The sequence below is a fragment of the Anopheles ziemanni genome, chromosome 3 (genome assembly GCF_943734765.1).
Source record: "Anopheles ziemanni chromosome 3, idAnoZiCoDA_A2_x.2, whole genome shotgun sequence".
NCBI classification, from domain to species: Eukaryota; Metazoa; Arthropoda; class Insecta; order Diptera; family Culicidae; genus Anopheles; species Anopheles ziemanni.
The window spans coordinates 5,654,127-5,679,683 of record NC_080706.1 but is presented as its reverse complement, the minus strand read 5'-3'; the positions used below and the strand labels follow the sequence as shown (position 1 = coordinate 5,679,683).

Sequence of the window (25,557 nt, the reverse complement as noted above, 5' to 3'; positions counted from 1 at the left end):
CCGGTGGTATCGCTTTCACTTTCAGATTCCCCCGGCCACTCCCCGACCGCTCGATTGCATGGACACGCACATTCGCACTTCTTCCCTGCGAACGTGAACATTACACATTTATCAATCTCGGACCACACCAACCTCTCACCGGAGTGTTGTGCATTTTCGATGCACTACGTGAAACTTCTCACTCTGGCCTACCGGGAGCCCTGGAGGTCTGAAAACTTAGGCCAATTCCACACTCGTCGAATCTAACATTTTCACCTACGAGTTCTACTTTCCGCCGCTCGAAACAAACAAACGAAGAAGAGAAACCGACTGTTTGTTGATTGGTAAACAGGCGTCGGAATTGGCACGACCAGGCAACCATGCCGGATACACACAGCAGGCCGGTACTCCGGGACTCCATTAGGTCCTGCACAGCTGTGCAGGTAGCGTTCTACAGCACTTGGAAAGAATTTGGAATGACTAAGTGAGTGCCGTGGTTTTGGGAACCCGCAGATTCCATCACGACCATTTCTGAACCGGCAGAGATCCAATCCGCCGAACTTTCGCTGCCTACCGAGCGACCGACCGACCGACCGACCAACCGGTGGTTTTCATTTATTTTTTCGTCCGTCTACAAAGTGAATGCCAACGATATGATGCCCCCGGCTCACACACACACGCACTCTGGACGATGCAGGACGAGAAAGTGTCGCCAGTTTGCGGACGGAAAGTTTTGTCTTTTTGCCTTCCCGTTTTCCTGCTGTGGCTGTCTTCCTACATTTTTGTTTATGATCATCTCGAACACTTCAGCGCAGCTAGCGGGATGTGCGCACACATGTATGGTTCGGTCACCAACAGCTTGCTGAGATTCTTGCCGATCGCACGGGAAGGAGGGGGGGGGGGGGGGGGGGGGAGTTTTTGTGGAGACCCATGTTGCTGCCATCGGCTAGGCTGATGGTGACACCGGACTCACCGGCTTTCCGGCGATGATCCAAATACCAAGTTCGTGAAGCAATAGGTGTTGGGAAAGGTTTTACTTCCAAGGCAATCAGGTTATTCCTTGAATTTCCTAGATTCCACCCAAACAGGGTGAAATTAGGCGTGTTTTTTTTTAATTTTTCCTAATGGAATCCTATTTGATAACACATTTCTGTTTTGCGAGATATTTAAGAAATACTCCAAAATTGACTACGCTTACACCATATTTAAAGGCATATCAAATTTCTCATAAGAAAATATCCTATCGACATCGTTTGATCCTTCATTGTCTACGATTTTAAGGTCAAAACAAACAGAGAAATTTCCCTCAATTGACATTTCTAATCCGAAACTCAAAACGGATACTATTTCCTTCAAGCAGCCGCATTTCAATTTCTGCATATTTCCAACCGTACCGTTCATCGCGTTACGTTTCTTCAACAAGTATTCGAAACGCACAGACGGAGAAATGAAAACCGATACGACGCCTATTTTCACCCGACCGCGACCCCTTTCAGCGGGGATTCTGCGAACAGCGCAAATCTGACGGAAATTAGAAATGGTTCGACGCTCTTCTACGCCGACCTCCTACGCACCCGTCACTGACGTCAATCAAATACGCTTCCATCCACGATGGAGCCATCATCGGTGAGCTCTAATTTTGAAAATACGGGAAAATTAAGGTACGAACACGGGTTGATTTTGCGTGCTCTCTCTCTCTCTCTCTCTCTGACTCTTTACGCATATTCGGGCTTTCCATCTTTTCGGAACTTATCACGGCTGATCCCTCCTTTGAACTTCCTTGCGAGACGTGTAGTCAAATTGATCGGCAAAGAAATTGAACACGTCCAAGGGGCGATAATCACCACCCCCACAACCCCACCCCCTTCCAGCTGTCTGTCGCTGCCGGAACGTGAAGAAAAAGCACCCAGATCCGCGATCGGTTCGTCTCAATAGGTTCGGAGCGCTGAAAATTGATTCGCTCCAGTTCAATGGCAATGGCGTTTCGCACTGCCCCCTTTTTCTCCCTGCCAACATAAGCATGTTTGTGTGTGTGTGTCTATGATGTATGATGTGGTGAGCATGGGGTGGCAATTTTTGAGAAAGTGCGATGGCAAAAACTAAACACCAGCGCTAGCAACACCCATCGGGGCAGCCATCGGATGTACTTTTAATTTTCCTGCGTGCCGTGTGCGTTTTTCTGCTGCCCATTCCACTCCGCGAGCTGGAAATGGGAGTCCATTTCCATTTCGACCGGTATCGGTGGCCGGACCGAGCAAATGATGGCGGTTTTTCCGAACCGACAGCAACAACAAAATACGGCCGCACAAATGCAACCCGCGAGGCACTGCAGCTATCGATAGTGAACCCTTCCCCGATGGACACCCGACTTCGTACAATTATTTTCCAATTTTCCAAGTTCAAGCACACACACACACGCATACACACACACATACACTCATCCTTTTCTCCCTTCGAATCGCGCCGTTACCGAGTGCCTCAAGGGAAGCGGTGAGAAAATCGATTCACACTAAACGCTTTTCCGAACTGCAACCCTCGCCACCCAAAGGGAAGCGTGGTCCGACGGTGGCCAACCTCGCGTCCGGAGCGAACATTAGCGTACGAGCTGCATCCCCCCCCCCCCCCCCGCCCCCAACCCTCGATCGGCACCAAACTCGCGATCGTTTCTTGGTCAATAGCACTTGGATGCTCCATAATTATCCATCACTTTCTTCGTCCGAGGTCCGGGCGCAATTTTCCCACCGCATCCGCCCCGTTTTGCGCTAATCACACCGGTTGCCGGCCAAGGAGCGTTGCTCCGTTTCTTTGCCGACGAGGGTTGATGGTTTGATGAAACATGGATATCGGCTTTGGAAGCTACATTTCCGCAATATTGATGTTAAACCATCTTTTCCAACACATGTACTTCAAAAACACACTCTGTTTGTTAGGTTCCTTCTTCTGCTTTAAATTATTTTTATCGACAACTTAATTATAAATCCACGCGATCCACCACTATGTTCATATTCAATATTTAATGCAATTTAAATATATAGCAAAGTGTTTTCCTTTTAAAAATCGTATATTTAAATTCATTGCACTCCCTCAAACATCTGAAAGAAAAGAAGTATGTGATTATTTCTATCATCCAACCATGCAACAAATTCGCTGTTGAAAACGGTTAGTCTTTTTGGTAGGTTAATTTTTCCAAGCACAGCTCAAACAATCGTCAAGGTTCAAACAAGCTGAAAAGATAATTACTTCATCATGGATAACAAATTCCTTATGCGCATAAATAATCATGTCTACCATTTATGTGCTTCCTATGGGGCAGCTTTCAGATGAGAATAAATGAGTCTTCAGGGAGAAATTATGATCCACAGAAGAAGGCTTTCGTGCTCCCGAAACGTAACTAAGGATACAAACAGGGCGCGCTATTGTGTAAATGAACCACAGCAAGTTCGGTTGTCGCGGAATTTTACAAGCCAATTTAATTAACGCACCCCTCGACGGAAGGAGCTTTGCGTCGCTCAATGGAACGCTTTGTTCATCCAAGGAGCGAAGCATTAGCTTTGACGAGTGGGAGCTACTTTTATGCGCCCCATGATCATCGTCATAAACGGGCCGCCTAACGTTCACCAATAAAAGTCTTTTAGTCGTTAAATGATCATGAAAATCACAACATGTGTTAGGGTGGTCCATTTTGGATAATGTAATTTGCTTCTATTGTTTTGTTAGGACGAAGTTTCTGTTTCAGAAATATGTTATCCTATTTAGTCGTCTTTACAAACGTATTGAAACATTTATTTTTATCGTCCAACAATGTATTATATTTTTAGGAAAACTATCCAAAATTCCGAATCGCCACTATTTAAGGTTTGTTATCCGACCCATTAAAACTTTTGTTCAATGGCCGAATCAAATTCTGACAACGTGAACAACGAACACCGGAGGGAAATGTTCTTCACAAAGCACGACATTGGACTGACGGTATCCCTCATTATCCGGTAACGGAAGTTCGTTTTGTCATGTACTCTTCCGTGTTTGCCCCAGCTACGCCCAAGGCCCTTCTAACATTGTACCACACTGTCACCGACTCGTACCGGTTCCCATTAGGATCAGAGTCCGTCTTCCAACGGCGGACCACAGAAGAAGAAGGTAAAACTTCGCAACCATGCGAATGGAAACGATTCGCGCACAAAAGAAATGGCGGAATAAAAAGCACTTGAGAACTCGAATTTGCATTTACTGCGCTTCTTGTTAAAGATTTTCATTGCATCGTACCAGCGAGTATTAGATAAAGTGACATCATTTGTAATTTCCTTTTGAAATGTGTCTGGTGGCATTAGGAAAGTTTTATCGCTGCGATGCAAAACGGTAGCACTCGTCGGTTCCAAGAACTGTCCCCAAACCGTTTCGTAACTTTTTTTTAGTTTCTTTGCGAACAGTTTAAGTCATAAAATGTATGATGTATAAACGGCTCCATTAAACTTAAACAAGCGTTTTTCGGTGAGAGAAACGGAAAACTGCCAAAAAAAACCCATGCCGAAACCGTTCGCATTTCGATTCGATTGAGAAACAGTCGCACCCGGGATTAGTTGGAGAATTGGCCAGCCCACCACCCGTTTTCCCTAGTTTCCCAGGACCCGCCGGACAACTCCTCCTCCCGACATCTCCGCCGGGGAGGAAAGTCCCGCTAAATGCGATTTGTTCGTTCGATTCATACGGCTTGGGATCGGAATATGGATCGGATTTCCTGCGTGCGTTTCGACCCCTTCCGCCGCTCTCTGTTCTCCCCAAAAATGGAGGAGGGAAGGGGAGGGGGGAAGGGTGCTGGTTGCATCTCATTTTCGAACAAAAACCAAACTCCTTCAGGCGGTCACCGAAAATCCAGAATCGTCCGCTGCCGGACGAGAAGCGATTCGGAGTTTGGGCTTAAAGGTTTTTGCTTTTTCCCCATCTTCAGTCCTTCCTCGCCCCGTGCTTTGCAACTGTCCCTCCCGGCATAGCCTTTCCCGGGGCTACACACGCACACGCGAAACACACACGCCGAGCGCTTCCCGAAAACGGGATGGCCTATAATTCGTGCCCGCACTAATTTGACCTAGTAATAATCTTCCCGGGGAGCGGATGATGGTGCTGCGTGGTTATGGAAAGGGATGGAGCGGGGGGAGGGATAGGGGAGCGAATATTTATTTGACAGTGACTTCCCTTTCCCAGGCGAACGGCGTGCCAGAAGCAGCACGCCGACAGAACCTCCCTCGAACGTCAAAGGAAACAACATTAGAGTCCGGTAGTCAGCATCTTTCCCTACTGGACCCTTCTTATCTTCCTCCTCCTTCTTGCCAAGCCAAGACCTTTTTGTACCGGGAGTCGGGCTGAAGCTATGGGTCGACCGGAGGCGAATGGGTGATTTTCGCGCTTTTCAATTTGTGATGTTGTTTTTTTTTTATTTCGGTTTTTCTCCGCCACCAGCGTGAAGTTCACTGGGTCGACGTTCCAACGGGAATCGGCTGGATGCGAGCCCCCTCACTCGAGCAAGGAGAAGAAGGCGGGTGTGAGGTAAATAGGCCTTCCAGAAGAAGACAACGGCCGGAATCGGGCGAAGAACGTCCATCGTAGGCTCCCGTCCGGCTCTGATCGTGCCATATAAATGGACGACGGACGCGAAGCGTAGCGCGAAGGTCACAATTAGTGTCCCCCTCGCGCGCACGCCTCCCCCAATCCGCCCCCTTCCCCGAGGTCTTTATGTCGACGCGATCGATCGAGGCCCATTGTGTCGAATCGGTAGATCAATAAAAGGCCCCAATCACCGAAAAATGTTGCGGGTTCGCGAGGTTGGCCGTTTTTCACCGAGCTTCTGCTCCCCTTCCTTTCCCCCGACGTCCCGTTTTCCTTTACCCATTTTTGTGTACCACTTCCAGGCGCCTTCCCTCCGGATCCTCCGCACGATAGTATGAGCCGCTTGGTGCTATCACTTTTTCGGGGATGACGGGATGGATGAGGTACGCTGTTTTTCTCTTTGTGATAGGCTTCGAAAAGGGGAGGAGAATGAGTCCATTTTAGGTATCTCTTAGTTGGTTTTCTTTTTTTTTTGTTTTGGATTCAATGCTTCCTCAGCATTGATGCTCTACCGGTCGACATGCGTTGATCAGGAATCAAATGTGAAAATGTACTTTCGAAATGGAAGAAAAGCATACAGCATCCGCAAAGCCCGCATCGGACAGCTAAAACACGTAGTCCTATCTGCGGCCTATAAGGAGGAAAAAGAAACTAAAAAAAAAAAACAGGGTGAAAGACGGGGTGAGAGGATTGATTAGAAAACGGGTCGATCGCTTTCCAAACGCGAAGAGGAACCCGCCCCGATGGCCAAGGCTCGATATCGGAGGAGTAGAAGAGAATGGTTGTGTCCCGAAAAAAAAACACACATCTCCCGGACTCCACGCAGGCCAATGCAAACCGTGGGCAGCATCGGACCCAGCGCCCAATCACTGATATCATCGTTCGCTTCCCAAAAGTTTCACTCAAGCATTCGACACCCCTTCACCATGACCGCTGCCGCCGCCGACGCCCCCCGGTTGACGGTCTGACATTTGAGGGTCGCCATCCCTAATTGCATGCTGCATGACAAGCTACGAAACGAAAAGCTCTTCATCTGTCAAATGAAGGTTTCGAAAATGTCAGAGTGTGTCATGGAAAACTGTGAAAGTGTTAAAAAAGAAAATAAAATTCACTTGTTTTGATTCATTTTTCTATAAAGTTGCTATTTAATAATTATCACCTATCACTAAGGGATTTATTTAGATAGATTTGCAATCTAAAAAATTAAGGAAAAAGGGAATGGAATTTGGAAATGACTGAATTGATAATCGTCCACTATTTTCCTTTTACACAAAACTTGCTCATAAAAATGCAAAGTGGTGAAAACAAAACTTTTTCATCAATTAAAATTGAAATCCACATAAAAAAAAACAGTTGGAATTCTGAAGTGATATTCTATTTACCAGCTCTGCCTACCACAGAAATGAAAAAACAACTCAGCTTTTAAATTTTTAGGCTTTAAGGCCATCGTGTGGAACATAAAATCTTTTTCCCAATTTATCTGCTCTCATTCCCCAAATGTAGACCTATCCTACATACGGGTCAGATTGATCGATCGAAGCCAACATCTGAACCGCGCCGGTAAATAACACAACTATTGAAGCCGCGCTAATGTGCCTTCCATTAGCAGAGAGAACCTTTCCCATTGATAACAGCGCCCGCTCGGATATGCAAATATTCCCTCATCTCCCAGTGATTGACCTACAAATCGGAGGATCGAAAGAAAAAGCAAACCGCTACACCCGTGCCGTTTCGACCGTGGGCAATCCCAAAATAAACCAAAACCTCATACGTGATAAGCTAAACCAACCAATCCATCCATCCATCCAGAGCCGGGAGTCGGAAAAGGAGTCGCACACAGTCCGGGCCGGAACGGTAGGGATCACATTCCACGCCTCGCCAAAGGTTCGCCGGAGGAGAAAGTGCTCCTAATCTGCTGCTCCTTCTTGCCGCGAACGGCTGCTTTAAAATTCTAATTTTGACACACAACTTTCGTTGCGTCCGGCAAGCGCGTATTAATCGTTTGTCGAAGCGTCGCGTTCGATTAGCATTCGGAACGATACCGCTACGTACGAGTGGGATTTATTTTAAGCCATCCGGAACATCCTCCCCGGCGCCCCATGCCCGATGCCGGATGAGAAATCCTGGCCCAAAACCTCGAAGCAATGATACAAACATTCAAAAATCAACGATTGCCCGATTTTGGGAAACGTGCGACCGCTCATTGGGGCGACCTTTCGTAGCTTGTCTCTGCCTTATTATTTTTATTTTTATTTTTTGCTTTACGGAATTATCGAGGGAAAGTGTGTAATGGAACACCAACATACACACAAACCGACGAAGGCGTCCAAGATAGCAGATAATAAGTGAACAAATCTTGTTCCCGTACAAGATTTGTGGAAAGATGTACACATCGTTGTGGAGAAAACCTTCAAATTTGCTTTCGGCTCGTGCTGTGGGTAGGAGAGGGCTACCGGGTGGAGGGGTGGAAAATATTTGAAAATTATTTAAATTAATCCACCCGGAATCCACCACACACGCGCGCATGTGCATGTGTGCGCGTGCGTGTCCGATGTGTATGCACTAAATCGCACATACTGACTTCCTCCTTCACGGATGCGTACGATCCACCAGCCGCCTCGCGATGGGACGAAACGGGGCACGGGGCCCCCGGGGGCGGGACGATCGGCCCGACGAGGAGAAGCAGGAGACGAGTGAAAGCGCAGAAAAAGTGGACGAACGGAGAAAAGAAAAAGCAATGAAAATAAAATAAACCAAAAACATCCCAATCCGATCGACGACGGCCGAAAACAAACGAACAAGATCAACGCGCGGCCAAGCGACGAACCTTTTTTGTTTTCTTTTTCTTTCGCTCGCTCGCTCGCCAGCGCCTTTCGGGCGATCGCGCCGGTTGTTTGGTTCGCGTTCGGGCCGCGAACCGCGACTCGATGGGAGGGATGGAGATCACTCGAGGGTTGGCCAGGGGGTGAGGAGGGGAAAGGGAGGGGGAGGGAGGGGTGGTAGCTAAACGGAACGGTGTGGAACCGGTACGCGATCGTGCTTTCTTCTTTCTCCAACCTTTAACTCGCGATCGGTGAAAAATCCAACGGAAGGCCAACGATGGCTCCCTTCTTCCGTCTACTGCTTTCTCGCGCTCGCTCTCTCTCTCTCTCTCTCTCTCTCTTTCTCTCTCCCCCACACATCGTGCAGGAGTGTGTGAGTGTGTGTGTTCGGAAGAGGAAGATGCAAGCCGTCGGGCGAAGATGCTGCCCTCGCGAGTGGCCACGGCACCTTCGTTCGTCTCGTTCGTGTCCGTAGCGCTCACCCACTCACGCCACCGCTGGCGTACGTCCGACCGTACCGGGGCCCGGGCCACCGGGTCCGAGCCCGGCTCGGGGCTCGGGCCATTTCTCGGGCACCGGCGAAAGAGAATAAAACCCGCGGCCGCATTGTCTTCCAGTCACAGTTCACCGGTTGCTTTCCGACAATTAACAGCCGCCTCCTAGCAGGACGAAACCCCCGGCAGTGCAAACTCAGTGGTGAAGCCGAGAGCGAGTGCCAGTGTGTGTGAGAGCGAGAGCGAGAAGGAATTGAACTTTCCTCCTCCGACAAGGACTTGTGTGACAAGTGTGAAGCAATATTCGCATCCTGTGAAACCGAAGTGAACCGATCGTAGCAAGCAAAGCAAGCAAGTTAGCAATGAAGCAGTTCTATGTGTTGTTCGCCGTCCTGGCCGTGGCCGCAGCCGCCCCCCAAACGGAAGCCGATGGAATACTAACCTCCGCCCTGAAGTTCGTGCGGGACTGCGGCGAACAGTCGATTGTGCTGTGCGCCAAGGTAAGCCGATGCGAACGTCGTTGAAAATTCCGTCTCCCGTCTTGCCGAGTGCCATCGCCCTCCCGTCGGTTCGCAGAAGTAAACAAAAAATCCGGTCCCACCCGACGGATGCTTCCGATCGGAAAGTGGCCGTTAACCGGGCAGAGATCAAGTGATGATCGATCGCGACTGAATGCGAGTTCCCGAAGTCAGCCGGGAAAGGATGGGAAAACCGGCCCAACTTACTGTTAGCTAGCTGTTTGTGACAGATGAGAAGAAAAACATATATCGAAAGATTGATGTCCAAAGCCGGAGACGTCCTCGCGACAGAAAGTTGTTCCCACCGATCGGTCTTGTGCTACAATTATCGTTCCAACTGCTACCACAATGTCGTGAGCAAAGGAAGAGTGATCGATAGAGAGAAGCAAAGGCAGGAAGGAATAGAGAGATGGCCAGCTGATACGCCTCAGCTATTGGCACTGCTGCTATCTGGTGCATTCCTCGTCCGCTCGGATATTTATGGCAGTGGGTAAACCCACATTCGTGTCGACCAGCTGGAACCGACGGGCGTGCGTCGTGGCGACTCCTCGAGATCAAAGACTTACTCCTCCCGACGCCCAGCGGAGCTATCGATTTCCACTAACCTAGATTTGTTTGTTTGTCTGTTTCTTCCCATTCGTCCACCCATCGCCGAACGCGCCGCACAGGAACGTGCCCTGCGCCTGGTTGACGCCGTCGACGGAGACGTCAAGATCACCGAAGGCATCACCTTCGTCCAGACCGAGCAGAACCCCGCCGGTGGACGCTCCCTGAACGACGTTGCCCTGCCCGCCGAGCCGGAGGCCCGCGAGTCGGAGATCGATGGACTGCTCGTCGAGCGTGCCGCCCGCTTCCTCGGAACCCACAGCCTCCAGTTCTCGGTACCGAAGGAATCGATCGAGGACATGCAGCGCTCGCTGGATGAGGGTAAGTCAGCGGGTTTTCGGTGAAGACCTTGCCAGATCCCACAGAGTTAGCTGGCATTCCAAACGCATTGTGGTCATTGAGCCCATTCAAAACCCGACTCCCCAAAATCTTGATGACTCACTTGGGAGAATTTTGGGAAAATTTTCGAGTATCTCTAATTTCTCGATCTTCTCCTCTTCGGGTTCTCTTTACCTCTTCCCCTGCAGCTCGTGGCAAGAAGAAGAAGGTCAAGAAGCTGCTCCTCCCTCTGCTCCTCCTCCTCAAGCTGAAGGCCGCCGCCCTGCTCCCGCTTGCCCTCGGTGCCCTCGCCCTGATCGCCTTCAAGGCCCTGATCGTCGGTAAGATCGCGCTCATCCTGTCCGCCATCATCGCCCTCAAGAAGCTGTTCGACAAGAAGGGAGAGCAGAGCTACGAGGTCGTCGCCCACCCGCACTACTCGCACTCGAGCTCGTACGACGATCACCACGGATACGCCCGCTCCCTGGACGCCGCCCAGAACATGGCCTACGCCGCTCACGCTCAGTAAGCTTTGCCATATTCTGCAGCGAGAAGCCGCCGTGGCTGCGTCCTTTCGCCCGATACGGGGGGACTGGCGCTGCGTGGCTGGCGTAACACCAGACAAACCAACCAACAAACCAACAAAACACAAACAAAACACACACAAAACTAACAAACGAACGGAAGCGCCTCGAGCGCGCGCCAAGTGACAGATAGATTAGAGAGAAGCAGAGACACACACCCTGACAGTAGCAGGAGGAAGGAGATTTTAGATTAATTTAATTTATTGCAACAACAAACTTCCCCCCCAAAAGAAAGGTATTTAAATTAATTTATTAACCACACAATTTGCAAATTGCGCCGGCTCGCCAGTCCTTTTCTTTTTGACTGCGCGCAAGCGGCGATCGATAATATTTATTGGAGTGAGTTTTCAAAACCACCAAACCCCGGCCGCCCGGCACTTCCCTCCCCGCAAATTTCTCTCTCGAGGTTTTCGCCGACCACGGCGGAACCGCGATTGACCGGGACGGAACGGAGATGCGCTTCCGGCGGTAAGCTGTGCGCGCCCTCGTCGGGCGCCATCTTTGATCTTGACCTTGTGTGCTTGTCAAACACTTTTGTTTTGTCCACCGGTGTGTGTACGATCGGCGGGTTTGCAGCTACTTCCCTCCCGTCAAACGGTACGGGGGAAGGTGCCCTTAGTTTTCTTTTTCGGAAAAGGGGGAAACACTGTTTCTCTCCCTCTCTTTTTCTCTCTCTTGATCTGTTTTCGATCTGTCCAACCTCCCGCCAGGAGGGGGTTCTTCGTCCAGTGAAGCTAGCGTAGCGAAACCAAACCAAAACGGTACGGTACGGCCTGCCGCCAGGGTCTTCGGCGGACAAGTGCATCACTTGTGCGTCGGTGTGAGATGCTGGTATCTGGACCTATCTACACACTGACTACTTACCACTAACTGCTACTACTACTACAGCTACCATTGCCTGCTCGCTAGTGAGTAGTGCTTATGCAAACTCCTGAGTAGCCTCAAGGAGTACATCCAGACCGATGCCAATACTCAACCCTACGCGGAGTTCGTTGAGCTCAGGCGCACCTGGATGGCACATGGCCCGAAGAAGTAGGTCGTCCGGCAATGTCGGGATCGGTCCCCTCTTCGGGATTATGCCATTCGCTGCCGCCGGCGACTGTCACACTGACACCGTGCTGATCCATAAACCGGTCCAACGGGACCGATGCTCGGCTGTGGTTGATCATCTCGACACGAGAAGAACAAACAGAACCAAGCAGACGGATAGCCGAACCGGAATCTCCCGAGAACGAAATCGACCGGGCGGGTAACGGTTGGCCGATATTTGCCCTTCGAATTCGCGACTCCGGAGGCGCGTGTGTGCGTGTGTGAGCCCCGGTTCTTCGCCGCAGGTGTTTACTTTAATAGGCTTAACACACCTTAACGTTTACCAAACTTGCAGAAATCCAAACCATCTACTACACTATAGAGCGCTACCTCTACTTTTTTTCATTGCTCCTGCCTTTCTCTCTCACTCTTTCGCTCTCGTCTTTTACACTCTGATACTTATTCTCTACCATGTAGCCGATAAGGTTAGCCTTAGTTGCAGCACAGGAAGCGGAAACCGTAACCTAGAAACACTTACAGGAAGACCGTTAAGGCCACACAGGCGGCTTCTGGAACTACGCGAAACGAAAGTGCCGTTGTATTTTTCGGATGCGAATTTTAACACTCTTGTTACTTACACTCTCGCGCACTTTTTATTTAACATTTTCTCGAGCGTCTCTCTCATTCGCTCCTTCTCTTTCTCTCCCTGTCTCTTAATGCGCCTTCTTGCGCGCCCTTAGTAGCTAAGGGCATTTCAAGTCTGTAACGTTCTTGTTACCCCCGTTCGAATAAGGCGCATTCTGCCCCATTCCAAAAAAACGAGAGAAAGGGAAGATAGCAAACCGACCCGCCGAGAGGCAAACCGAGAAACAGAAACAAAAGACAAAAAAACATCAGGATCAGGATTAAGGGCGATCGCCAAATGGGGATCGCGTGCTGTAAAGCCGTCTCGATACCGCCTGCGTCGTCGCGCGAAACGTGGAAGGGAAGACGTTTTGTAAGAATGATCTGTTCTGTTATTTATTGTTTAAATTATTGTAACTTTAATTCTTCACCCGGCCGCCCTCCCTTCGCGAGGCCGCGAAACTGGGGTGCGATTTCGTGCCTGCAAGTGTTCCGCGAGCTTTCGCCCTGGAAGGGGCGCTGGAGAGAAAACAAATCCAAACAAAAATTTGACAGCAATGGAATAAAATGAATTCAACAAAGAAAGCTGCCCCTCCCCCCACCGGGGTGTTCCTTTTCGATTGATTTTTGCTCCGTGTGAACATCCGCCTTGAAAGAGTGTGCATCGAAAAGGACAGAAACGGTATCGGTGCCAAGTGAAAGCATCCATTCTCGGCCCTTCGGTCGTGGCGGCAGTTGGCACGACCATTTGCAAAGGGTAAGTAAAACCGAAAATAAATACGCTCCCTTTGCGGAAGAAGAAGCGAACGATCGGGAAGAAAACAATCACCGCACGCCGGCGGAAAACCGGCTTTTGGAAAGTGATCGCGCCTTGATCGTAACCTTCCAGCGTGCTCCGGTCGGTTCCGTCGGGATCTTCGGGCGGTCCTTCACCTTTTCTGGTCGCCTTCGTTCCGTTCCGTCGCGCCTCCTCAATCCCCCGCGCTGTTCAACCCATCGCTGCAGGGAAAGTGTAAGTCGATGTGTGTCAAGATGGTTCGGTAGAAGATAAAAATAAACTTAAAAAATAAACAACGCACAAGGCACATCCGATGACTCGAGATCGAAAGTGTTGGCCACGTCGGCTAGCCAAGTTTAAGAAACCCTCGTGTTTTACTCCTCCGTTCCATTTTCCACCTCTTGGTCAGGGAAACCCGGTAAGCGCAGAAAGCACACTTACGATCGACCCACTCTGTCCTGTTCGGGATGGGGGGGTGGGGGGAGGGAAACGATCGGGTCGATTTTGTTTGTGTCTTCACCTTTACGGTGTTGTTGTTTTCGTCGCGAAGCGAAGCGAAAGGAGCGTTCCTTCGGACCACAAAAAGCACTCCGAGTGGTCAACGACGGCTCGGACAGGCTCGAACGTGAATTAGAACACGGCTCGCGGCAGGAGAAAGTTTTTCGGATAAACAACAACATGCCCTCAATGGACCCCCACGCGCCCCATTGCCTTGAGGATCCAGGGGCGCCTTCTTTTTCGGACTCCTCGGCGATGTATTATTTTTATTTCGACTTCTCCCATCATCATTATACTGTTTCTTCTTCTGCTACTGCTGCTGCTACTTACGAACCGTGTGTGTGTGTGTGTGTGTGTGTGTGGGATATTTTTAAGGAAGGAAACATGTTTTCATTCTGCGGGCAATCATCATCCCGGAGGCCACTTTCCGATGGAGGCGAGAAAATGATGTTTTTTTTTCATTTCAATTCCACCCCGAAGTACCTGTTTGTTTTATGTTGTTGGCTCAGATAAAGCCAACGGACTGCTTTGAGAATAAGTGCGTGTGAAGGTGTGCCGTGATGAAGTTTTATCGGATTTCGGACCCAACCCGGTGCCCGGCAAGAAGGCAGTTGATTCTGGTGAAATTGACCGTCGGTTCGTTCGATTGTTCGAGAGTCGTTCTCCTTTTCCACCTCCTCCTTTTTCGAGCCTCGAGCGGAAAGCCTTTTTTTTCTGGTCCGTGTATGTAGGCAAGCCGGTCGAGTGGATGGCTTGACTTCGATGGAAAAATGTGGACGCAAAGTGCAATGCTCTCCGCCTTGAGCTAACAATTCCATTCCTTTTTTCACGGAATTATGATAATGTTGCTTTATTGTTTTACAAACTGGGCGAAGAGATATTCATCAATAGCGACGCTTGAGCCGGGGCCAGGAAGGCACAGATCTGTGTCGGTGCTCGATTTTCCCGTTTCAGCACGTGAGTTATGATGCTTAAAGGTTAACTGTAGATGAGCTGTTCATCCTACTTTTCCACACAGTTTACGATTATCTTCCATTTCTAGGTTTGCAACTACTCCACTTTGCGGGCTCATTGTTCGCTATTGACGGAAAAATGGCGATTAAATATAGAGTAAATATACTGACGATCCTCATTTAAACAAAAATAGCCCAAATGTGAAAAAGGGGGAGATTAATTCAAATTTGTTTGCCCTACTGATTGGCTCAAATATGGAACAAAACCTTAGGCAGTGATGGAACTTACATGTGCAAGTGTGATTCGACAAAATTATAGATCAGAAGTCAAAGAGATTGTTGAATTCTATATGAATAACAAATACTTTTCAATGTTGCTATCAAAACCTTATGAAAAAGAAATTCAAGTTAATCACCATTAACATTTACGACTATTGATTCCTACCAGTGCACTATGGAGCGAAAAGAGCAAATTGCCGGGATAAAATTCAGAATCAAATGTTTTGCAATTTTTTCATTGTAATATCGTGTAATACTATTATATTACACGAAATTATGATGTTTCGGGACAATCCCGCCAGGTGGCACTGCAGTGTTAAACCCCCCAGGCAATAGAAAAACAATTCTTTATATAATTTGGTTCGAGTTCTTTGTAATACTGTTTCAAATTTTCAAGTTTAAAAAGTTTGTATTATAATGAAGATGAATTCTTTCAACCTTCTTTCTTTCAACTTTTCCTTCAGAAGAATTCTTTCAACTTTCTTAAGGCAGAAACTCTCCAGAAATAACAGTCAATTTTGTATTCAAATTTTCCGAATGCTGATGTTCGGTTTTAGATGAGATAATCCTTGAAACTCCAACCGAAACCGTGGGCTGCTTCAGTTGGACTGAAACTGCGACCCGAAGCGATCACATCGAAGCCCTTTGAACGAGGCTTTTCAACTGAAATTGCTCCCGTCAAGCAAGACGCAACAGTACATCCACCCGAAAGATGGTTGTCGCTGGAAGACACAAAACATGGCATCGTGCGAAAATGGCGCACTCACCATCTCACCAAAGTGGCTCGGACAAATTTCGCACAGCCCATTGTGTGCGTGCGAATACAGATATTCATTTCACCGAAAAACTTGCAATAAAAACTGAAGGCAGTGAAATGAGCCTCCGGCACCGCCGCCGCCAACGTCGTCCTGCCATCTTTCGGCGAACAATTTTCGGCCCTTTCATTTGGTACTAGTTTGTTTCTTCTTTTTTCTTTGGTTTTGGTTTTCGCGTGCCAGGTCGGAACAAAGACTTTTCCGTTTCGCAAAATCGCAAGTCGCGGTAGGTCGTGCGTCGTGCGTTACTTTCACTTTCGGCCGCCGGACTTTCGCACGATGCCCAGCGTTCGGGGAGAACTGTGCGAAAACGGTTTTTGCCATCTTGGGATTCATTTGTCTATCTCTTCGCTTCATGTTTTTGTTTCGTGCGTTTTTTTGTTTTTTTTTTTTTTGGCATCGGACGAAATCCCACATCACTTACCATTTGGTTCCACCTTCCCCGTGTCCTTTCTGGTTGTGATCCGGGGGTGTTTGGAATATCTTTATCTTTCCCCAAACCCGGACGGCCACCCGGCACGTGTTTCGGTTTAAACTCGCCCGGCTGAATTTTCCCTCTCCCTTCGAGCGTCCACCATCGGTCGGTGAAACATTAAAAACCCCAATAAAAGCCTTAGAGCACCTTTCGCTCGGACTAGCATAGAAAGCAACCTCCACTCCGGGGGAAGGAAAAACTCGCGAAACATGTACTAAGCCCCAAAATGGTCAGTTTTGCGTAATCACTTCCGATGATGACTGCCAACCGCAGGCCTCGGGTAAATCACGGGTCCACCGAGATAACCTCCCGCAACAACATGACTATGCTTTTGCCGGTTCAGCTCCCCCACACCGCTCCCTTCTCGTTTGCTCTTTTTTTTGGCGAAACTGAGCCACAAACAAATTTACTCGCTTCAAGGTAGAGCAACGACCAGTCCAGAGCAGGGAGGAAAGAAAAAAATAAAAACACCGAAGCGTATCCCTTCCCACATCGGTTTTATTTGCTTTTGAAAAGGGACGCTCCAACGAGATCGCTCCCAACCAAATTACCTGTCTATTGCGTCCCATTGGTGGCCGTTTGCCTGTTTGGCAAAATGGTACCAAAATGAGGCAGAAAAATAACATGACAGGCGCAACCACCTTGCTAACAAACATTATATCACACTGCGGTCACCCTATCGGTGGTCATTTTCAGGGCATCTAGACACGTGCTGCCCTTCCCGGAAAAAGGGTGAAATGAAATTAGTTCAATGGGTCCACCTTGCGTGAGGTCCGCATTTGTTGGGGGGGGTGTATTCAACCCCAACATCGTCGTAAAGTAGCCCAAACCCCGGGTGACGTCATCGGTAATTAGGTAGCTGATATCGGGTCCCCCCCCCCCAGGGGAGGGCGCGTGGGAGTGCACCATCATCCATTACGGATGATGTTATCCGGTAACACCGACTTTTCCCTCCGACAAAATGGTTACCACGAGAAGCGGGCTGCTGTAACCCTAAAACAATCGGTCACGTATAACCTGAAGAGAGGTTTGGAGGCTTAACCTTAGCGCACCTTCCGAGAAATTTAGGCTTTCGCTATGATTCACACCGGATTGTCCAATGACGAACGACATCGCTTTTCTTTGTGTTGTCTTTGATGTTCACTTTAATCCACCAGCCTGCCACCTTCCGTGATCCGAGTGAGTGCACTCTGGCCGGAACCCGCCGACGATGACGACGAGGAAAAGGAAAAATCGGTGCGCGTAATTCCTTCGAGGTTATGTAAATTTGCGCTCATAATCGGACTCCCGGGAGGTCGGACGGGCGGTGAGGCGGGAAGGGTCAAAGTGGACCACCCCGGAGGGAAGTTCCCGGACTGTCTGTCTGTCGGGCCCGCAGACCGGAGATACGGATCGCTACCTTTCCACCTTTCCTCGGCTGCCACTACCGGCGGACATTGTTGTGCGTTACTTTTCCGCGCTTTTATTTTCCCATCTTGAAGACCACTGCTTTGTGATTCATTCATTTTTTTTCCTTAGTTTCGTTCATTTTAAGGAAAATGGAGGTGTTTGAGAGAAGGTTTGTTTTCGCCGCCGTTTTTTCCCAACGGTTCTATGGCGGGGAGAATGTTGAAAAAATCAGCGACATTTCGCACTGTCGCCTCTATATATATACAATATTTGGGTGAGGTTTTACTTTCAGTGCGCCGTCGGTTTGGATCGGGATCAGAACTCGGGGTTTGGGAGTCACCGGTTGAAGTTTCAAACGACTTTTAAAAGTGTTTCCTCCCGTAATTGACATCCCGGTTGAATGAGTTTAAGTGATGTGTGTATAAAGAACGTGCCGGTATTTATTTTTATGTGAGCTTTAGAAACCCGTGACCACTGATTGGCAGCACTGTTTGTTCTCTGTGAGTTGCTTCAGTGACTAGGAAAATGGCCCGTGAAAGTGATCGCCTGGTTCGACAGTTCGTTCCGCTGGTGTTCGTTCTTCTCGTGGGCAACGCACGGGCCCAGTTGGACACCTTCGACTACTGCGTCCGCATGACACCGTCGCCCGGGTTGCTTCGGTGCGCCGGCCAGCAAGCTCTTACGTCGCTCCAGTTCCTCGAGGAAGCGAACAACTTCACCCTCGCCAGCGGACTGCTGATGATCAAGGACGAATCGCTGGCGGCCTCGTCACGCATCATTCCCAACATTATCGACAGCGATCCGCTGGACTTCAGGCAAGTGCGGGTCGTCCCAATATGGGCCAATGGGGGAAGGAATGGGACCATGCACACACACACACACACACACACCTTTTTCCGGCCCGCCCCAAACCCCGAAAAGGAATTTGTGTCAATCGTCCGAATTGGGCACAGGTTGAAGCGATCGGGAAGCTCGCTAGCGGCTCGAGTTTGGTTTTGGCTCCATTCCCCGTTCCCGTGCTTTGAATAAATTACGCCTCAAGTGCGAAACGGGCCGAAAAACAAATGAGCCCCACGTCGGCACGTCGGCACGAGGCGGATTCATCGAACATTCCAGCCGCCGTTCCGCCTGCCTGTGACTTTCTTTCACCGACCCACCGGCGGCGAGGTGTTTGCGTTCTCGCACATCGATGCGCCCGTACGATGGGCGGTACGTCACGGTTTCGGGGGTGTCGGATGTGTGTGACTCAAGGGGCTATGCACCGAACAGGTTTGGATATCGAAATTCCTCACAGATGACCCACCCCATGCCCACGGCTCGCCACAGCTGTTGGATGGAACGGTTCCATTCCTTCAGCAACCAGCTTTTTCTTACCTTTCATCTTTCGAGTAGCTCGTTTCTTAACTCGATTCTTGTTGAGTGTTTTGCGAAAGAGGCCACGCACCGCTATCAGTCGATTCAGATTCGTTGCACCGATTGGAAATTGCCGTCACGAAGTTGGTTAATGCCACATTCGCAGCGAATCCCAATTAGGTTACGCCAGTATCAAATCTAGAGAAGTGTAATCCGTTTCTCGTTCTACCCGCAAGCGCATGGTATTTGGAAAAAAAATCATAGTAAAGTAAACCGAACGTGTGGTACGTGACAGAATTTCCTGCCGATTTTGAAAAGTCCGATTTTACTTTTCATTAAAATTGCAAATCATGCAATTTGTTTCGTAACTAGATGTTCTTAGCTAGAGTAGTAAGTAGGCCTTGGTTTTCGTCACCAAATGGGACTTTGATAGCGACGTTAACTCAAAACTCAACTGACACAGAACAAATTTTGCTTATGTACATTCGTCTCATCTGAATTTCCAACGGTTGATATGAAGGTGTTCTTCAAACAATAACAAAGTTTGTGATATTTATTTTCAAATCAATGGCCATCAATCGTTTTATACTCCGTTATACTTCCTTGGTTTCTATGCCGTGTAGGTTTACAGTAATACATTCAGTGCTTCAATTGAAAGACATTTTTGATTGAGCAAAGTACTCTGATGTGGAAAACCTGCACCACTCGTTTATTAGTCCTTCTTCGAATCTTCTGTCCTACAAAATGCATCGACTCGTATGAGTAAAGAACGAAGCAAGTTAGTATAAACTAGCATCAAACGATTTGTCAAACGACGAAAACCGAGGTCGACGAAAACCGGGGCCTGCCTGTACTTAAATGCAGGTAAAGCCAAAGCTAAGTGGTTGGAACTTATTAACTTCCTTCTGAAACCAGCTCTTTTGAAGTCAAATTACCACAGCAATGTGAGTTGCTATGTATTCGTTATCATAGTAATATGAACTATTAGATGCTAGTTTGAGGCTCAATTAGCATTTGACAGTCATCAATTACTAAAAGTTGCAATAGTTTAAGAATCGTCTCTCTTTAGGAAATTTTTAAACATGTAATTTATCTTGTTTCGTGCCCAAAAAACTAGCTCTTACAAGATTACACTCTATAAAATTTTATTTCTGAATAAAATAAGAAACATTAAATATAATTTTAACGTAGACGTTAGTACATTGAATCGTTTTCTCTTAATATTCATTTGTTAATTTTGGTGACAATTAATAACATTTGTTACATTATAATAAAATTTATTAATTTTGGTTACATTTTTCTTGTGCTTATGTTTCTTTCTTTAAACTACAAAAAAAAACTTGCAACCTTCTTACACGCGACGATAAGACTCAAAGCCTACTAATTAAACCTCCCACACGCGGATATCCGTTCGAAGGCGTAATCGTCGAATGGTAAAAACGTGCGGTTGCTTTATTGTCTTACGCTACTCACATCCGTTTGATCTTTTCCGCCAAATATCGCGCCGTATGTGTAACGGAACCGATTGGAAGTGCTAACGCGTCACTGATCCCACGAATCAACACTCGTGGGAGGTGTTGCGTATGACGCCTTTTGCGCGCCGAGTAAAATTTAAAACCTTCGATAACCCGCCTGCTCTTCATCCCACCTACTTTCACGCACATTCCACGCATCCTGCGTACCGGAAAAACCCCCACAGAGGAATACTGGAAAATGCCGGCACCGTGATGGCGCAGCGGCAGATGCTCTGGGACATGGGCATCATCTATCCGGGGCTGAAGCTGAAGCTGGGCCCCACCCTGGGGGCTCCCGGCGTGCTGGAGTTTGTGCTCGATCCGGCCGTCGCCCAGAACGACGAACGGTCGCTGTTTGAGGAAAAATCAACAGGTAGGCGCAAGACGGTAGGCGCAAAGCTTCCGCTCGAAAGCACCCCCAACGTCTTGAGGAGCACTTTCACTTTCTCCTCGCTTCGCGCACTTCAAGGTTAAGCTTTCACAGCGAAGCATAAAACTTGCACGCAAGCTCGCTTCTGAGAAAGTATGCAAGGTGGAAGCTCACGATAACGACACTTTCTTTCTTTCACCCCGCTTTCGCAGCACGTATACTCACCAAAAGCTTCGTCGTGCCGTTCCTGCTCGGGCTTAAGTTCAACCTGGCAACACTGCTGCCGCTGGTGTTCGGTGGCTTGATACTGCTCAGCAAGAAGGCGCTCATCCTCGGCAAGATAGCCCTCTTCCTGTCCGGCATGTTCGGGTACGGATCGCTGCTGACACCGGCCATCGCCGGCGGTTTCGGTGGCTTCGGAGGCTACGGAGGGTTCGGGCACGGTTTCGCAGGCCACGGTGCCGGTGGCTACGGGTTCGGCTCGAAGCCGTTCCGCTACAACAATCCGCTGGCCGACAGTCCGGACTACGACAGCCACCATCACCAGCATCATCATCATTCTTCCAGCCATCACGGCGACTACCAGCACGGCGTTGCGGCGGACTCGGATCACGGAAGCGCCGGGTACTACAAGAAGAAGGATAAGTTCCTCAACCTGGACGAGCGCATCGAACCGCAGACGGCTTCCTCGCTGGTGGACAAGTTCTACGAGTACGAAAAGCAACAGATGCTGAAAGACCGCACGGCCCGGCTTTTCGAGCGGAAGTTCTACGAGAAGGAACATCAGCCGCAGAGCGGGACTGGTGGTATGTCCGGGGCGGACTATCCTTTCGTCACCGCGGATTTGACGACGGAACGGAACGAGCGGTCCCTTCCGGAGTCGGCGCCCGGTGGCGGTCTCGGTGGACGCAACTTTGCCTGGAGTGATCACTAAAGATCTTCCTTAGAGAGATCTGTCTATTCCAAAACATTTATCAACGTTCGACGAGATGTCGGTAAATGGAAACTCACTAAAATATTCATAACAAAAATGTCCATCCAATGGAAGGAAAAGTATTAAGACTTACCAAAACCGTGCAAACTTTGCATGTCATCGTACTATCGCAGTATTATTAGACTTATATGCATCCAGGCACAATGAAACCTACTGGACCTGGAACTAACGGAACCTGCTTACGGCTGAAGTATACTGCTAGCAGTCCAAAACTGTATTTTCATCATATGAAACTTATACTTACGTGTTTACAAATAAAATGCTTTTGCATCAAAGAAACCTATCCTCAATTAATCTGTGATATGATTCAATTAGATCAACTTAAGTTGGATTCTTAAAAGTGCAAGTGACTCGGTCCCAAAAACGTAAGTCCCCAGGCAAGATATTGAGCACAACTCGATCTTACCGGCGTAAGGCAAGTTCTCGGCACGCTTTCCGCTCTAATGCATCCTCAAACGGGAGGGGGAGCTCTAAATCGGGTTACTAAACCATACCTCATCTATCGTGCGCCCGTACGTACTCGCCGAAAGATGAGCACGGCAAATCTGAGACCTCATTTCGTGCACCAACCTTTTCCGCCTTCCCGCTTCGTTCGTTCACTTCTTCCGCGGCCACAATCAACCATGCCGACACGCACGCCGGTGTGTTGTGCTTAATTAATCACTGAATATCCAACATCAAGCCAAGCGAGATCCCGAGTACCAGAGCCCACAAAGAGGGAAGGAAAAGACCGTAGCCAATGGTAGATGCAAAGACCTCCGTTTCCTTACCCTTACGATGCGTTCGGATACGTGCTCCTCCTTGTGGGCCGCAAACTTTAACTCGCTAACCCGTGGACCAAGAACGGATCCAGGGAAAAGAGCAATTAACCAAACGCACCCGGAGCTCATTTTCCGTCTGGTGATTTTGAAGGCCATGACCCTGCGCAAGAAAAAGTTACTAAAGGGTAACTCCGGATCATCTCTTTTCGTTTTCGTATTTGGGAATGTCACAATTATTGTCGAAACTGGAACAAAGAATTCGGTATAAAACTGTCACCCGGTAGTCACCGGGGAGTCTATTTACATTTCGGTCTTCGGTGCGCTAGGAACTCCCGGGAACGTGGTCGAGAATGGCACGCCTCTACCGTTGGCTAGGGTTCGTGATTGGATGTGTTCTGCGGCTCCTGGTGTTGGCCTCCGCCGAGGCTAAAGTGATAGAGCAAGTGGCAGTTCGCGGTGCTGATACGCAGCCTACGTTGCAGCGCCATCTGCTGGAGCGAGCCCGCGGATGCTTCGACAGTGGGCAGCTGGTGGCGTGTGTCCGTGGTGAAGTGATCCGGATCGTGGAGCGAGCCATCGATTCGAACGTGACGTTACGCGTGACCCCATTTCTTACGATCCGCAAGAATCCCGAGTGGCCCGGAAGGGTTGCCGGTCGTGAGACGGCTGTCAGTGACCAATCCGGCTCCGGTTGGCTCGGGATTTTCACTAAACTTCGCGAGTTCCTGGTATCGCGAGTGTTCCAGTTCAGTCTGGTAGACGCCGACGGACGCTGGTTGTTGGCGGAGGTCGACGAAGGTCGCGGTAAAAAGCACAAGAACAAGCAGGGAGGCATGTTCTCCATGGCGCTGATGGCGCTGATGGCCATGATCGCGCAGGTGATCCTCGGCAAGGTGGCCGTGCTGGCGGCGGTGGCGCTCATCATGGCGAAGATAGCGCTCGTCTTTTCCACACTGGTAAATACGCTCGCCCTGGTGTTCCGGGCGCTCCTCCATCCGGCCGGCGCGGGCCACGGTCCGCGGGGAAAACGGTTGGCCACCAAGCGCACCCATCACGCGCGACGGAAAACCCGCAGTTCTGAGCCGAGCGTTCTTTTTCCTCTTGTCTTTCGTTACATTTTTGCAGAATGGCCTGAAGAAGTCGAACGGTGCTGGAGCGGGACATGGCTCCGAACACGTCGTCTACGAGCATCCGAGCCACGGCGGAGGTGGAGGTGGAGGCTGGCAGCGTAGCATCCATCCGCGAACCCCTTACGAACGCTACCCATCGTATGACGACCAGAACGACTTACCGTATCGGAAGCGACGGCCTAACTATGACTACCAAGACGACCTGGAAGGCGCCTGAAGAGATCCTTCATCCCTCTTCAACATCCATGAGAGCCTAGGAGTTGATTGTAAATAGTCAAAGACACCACTAGCTGATAGACAAATCTGTTGCAGGAAGGAAAATATATCTCTCATCAGCACACGCCTTTAGCCAATAAGCGTGTGACAAACAAACGAGATCCCACGCCATGCTGGGGATCGTAAAGTTGCCGCACACGACGGGAATGACCAAGGGAAACCGGTTATGGTAATTAAAGTAAATAAACACACAACCAGCGCTATCAGTACTTTACACACTTTAGTATAATTGCGCGCAACGGTCGATCGATTAAATCGCCTTCTGATCGATCGAGTTCGAGTCTCCATTTCCATTAAACGAACTTTCCCTGCGGGCACAGGTGTTTCGCTGTGGGAACCGTTCGGAAAAACGTAAGTGGACCGAGGGAAGGCACGGAGCGCTGTAGGATTCTGCTACCGGAATGTTCCATTACGCAAAGGAGAACGCCGAGGATCGGGTGGAGAGCGAAACCGGACGCGTCCCTGCAGGTCCCCGGAGATATTCCACCGCTGTTTGGCGTAATCGAGGTTTCACTTTTTCCAGCCCTGTCACGAGCTCGCTAATCCGATCGGAGCGTAGTGGTGGTTACGAAATCTTCGCCCACCGTTGGAAAAGCCTTCTAGTCCCCCGTCCGCGGGGAAACCGAAGAGCCTGCCTTTAATCTCCGAAAAGGTCTAAGCACTGCACGCCATATTTTCCGCCGGTAATCGAAGAAATTTCTCTATCAGTAATTGCCAACGGAAGCTAATGCACCGCAATGCACTGCAGTTAGCCGGTTGTGTCTTTTCCTTCTTTTGTTCCCCGATCTTTCTCCCCTGGTTTGTTCAGCTTCTTTTAATCCCTTCCCTCTCAATTAGGTTTGTAGCTAAACGAGTCGGGTCAGATCGTGAACATCGTGCATTTCTGGGGTTGGCGATTTCTGGTTGAATACGCCTATCTTGACGTTACGCTGGAAGGTTGTTTTCAACGGGCTAAAGGCATCCAACTTCCCAAAAACCCTCCCAAGGCGATCACGTTACTCTTGGGGGGAGATAATTTCCTGCCATCAATTCTTACGATAATTTGCTAAACAAAACGCGTGGAAAACAATTTACCGACGCATTCACGAGTAATTGTTGCGCCCTCGAGCATTCCCAATAATACTAATCCGGCAAATTGAATTAACCAGCAATCGTGGTGGCAAGCTGAACATTAAACGACCCGACACAAACGTTTTGAGACATTGAAAAAGAAAGGGATTCAAAAAACACTGGAAAATTATCAATTCTGAAAGAAAGAAATTCACTTATAAATCGATTTAAACACTTCCCATATTGCGACACTTGCCAACATTACCAATTTGCAGTAAAAGCTCCGTTAAAACACCGTTTATTGAAGGGTTTTATTCATTTACATTCCCGAAAGCTTTCTAAACGAT

General features: G+C 49.0%; 3 protein-coding genes across 3 annotated transcripts; all 3 read left to right on the top strand.

Annotated features, from left to right (window-relative positions):
* Nucleotides 1-9,258: 9,258 nt before the first annotated feature.
* On the top strand, nt 9,259-10,867 carry LOC131287151 (uncharacterized). The gene is made up of 3 exons (XM_058316174.1): nt 9,259-9,396; nt 10,083-10,341; nt 10,548-10,867. Exons 1-3 carry the CDS (start codon nt 9,259-9,261, stop codon nt 10,865-10,867), a joined length of 717 nt encoding a protein of 238 aa, XP_058172157.1.
* A 7,642-nt stretch (nt 10,868-18,509) lies between these two features.
* Nucleotides 18,510-21,933, top strand: LOC131287152 (uncharacterized). Its single transcript, XM_058316175.1, has 3 exons — nt 18,510-18,577; nt 20,815-21,002; nt 21,212-21,933. The coding sequence occupies exons 2-3, from the start codon at nt 20,843-20,845 to the stop codon at nt 21,931-21,933; spliced, it is 882 nt and encodes a 293-aa protein (XP_058172158.1). The 5' UTR covers nt 18,510-18,577; nt 20,815-20,842.
* A 1,171-nt stretch (nt 21,934-23,104) lies between these two features.
* Nucleotides 23,105-24,101, top strand: LOC131289481 (uncharacterized). Its single transcript, XM_058318751.1, has 2 exons — nt 23,105-23,710; nt 23,880-24,101. Exons 1-2 carry the CDS (start codon nt 23,105-23,107, stop codon nt 24,099-24,101), a joined length of 828 nt encoding a protein of 275 aa, XP_058174734.1.
* Nucleotides 24,102-25,557: the final 1,456 nt, after the last annotated feature.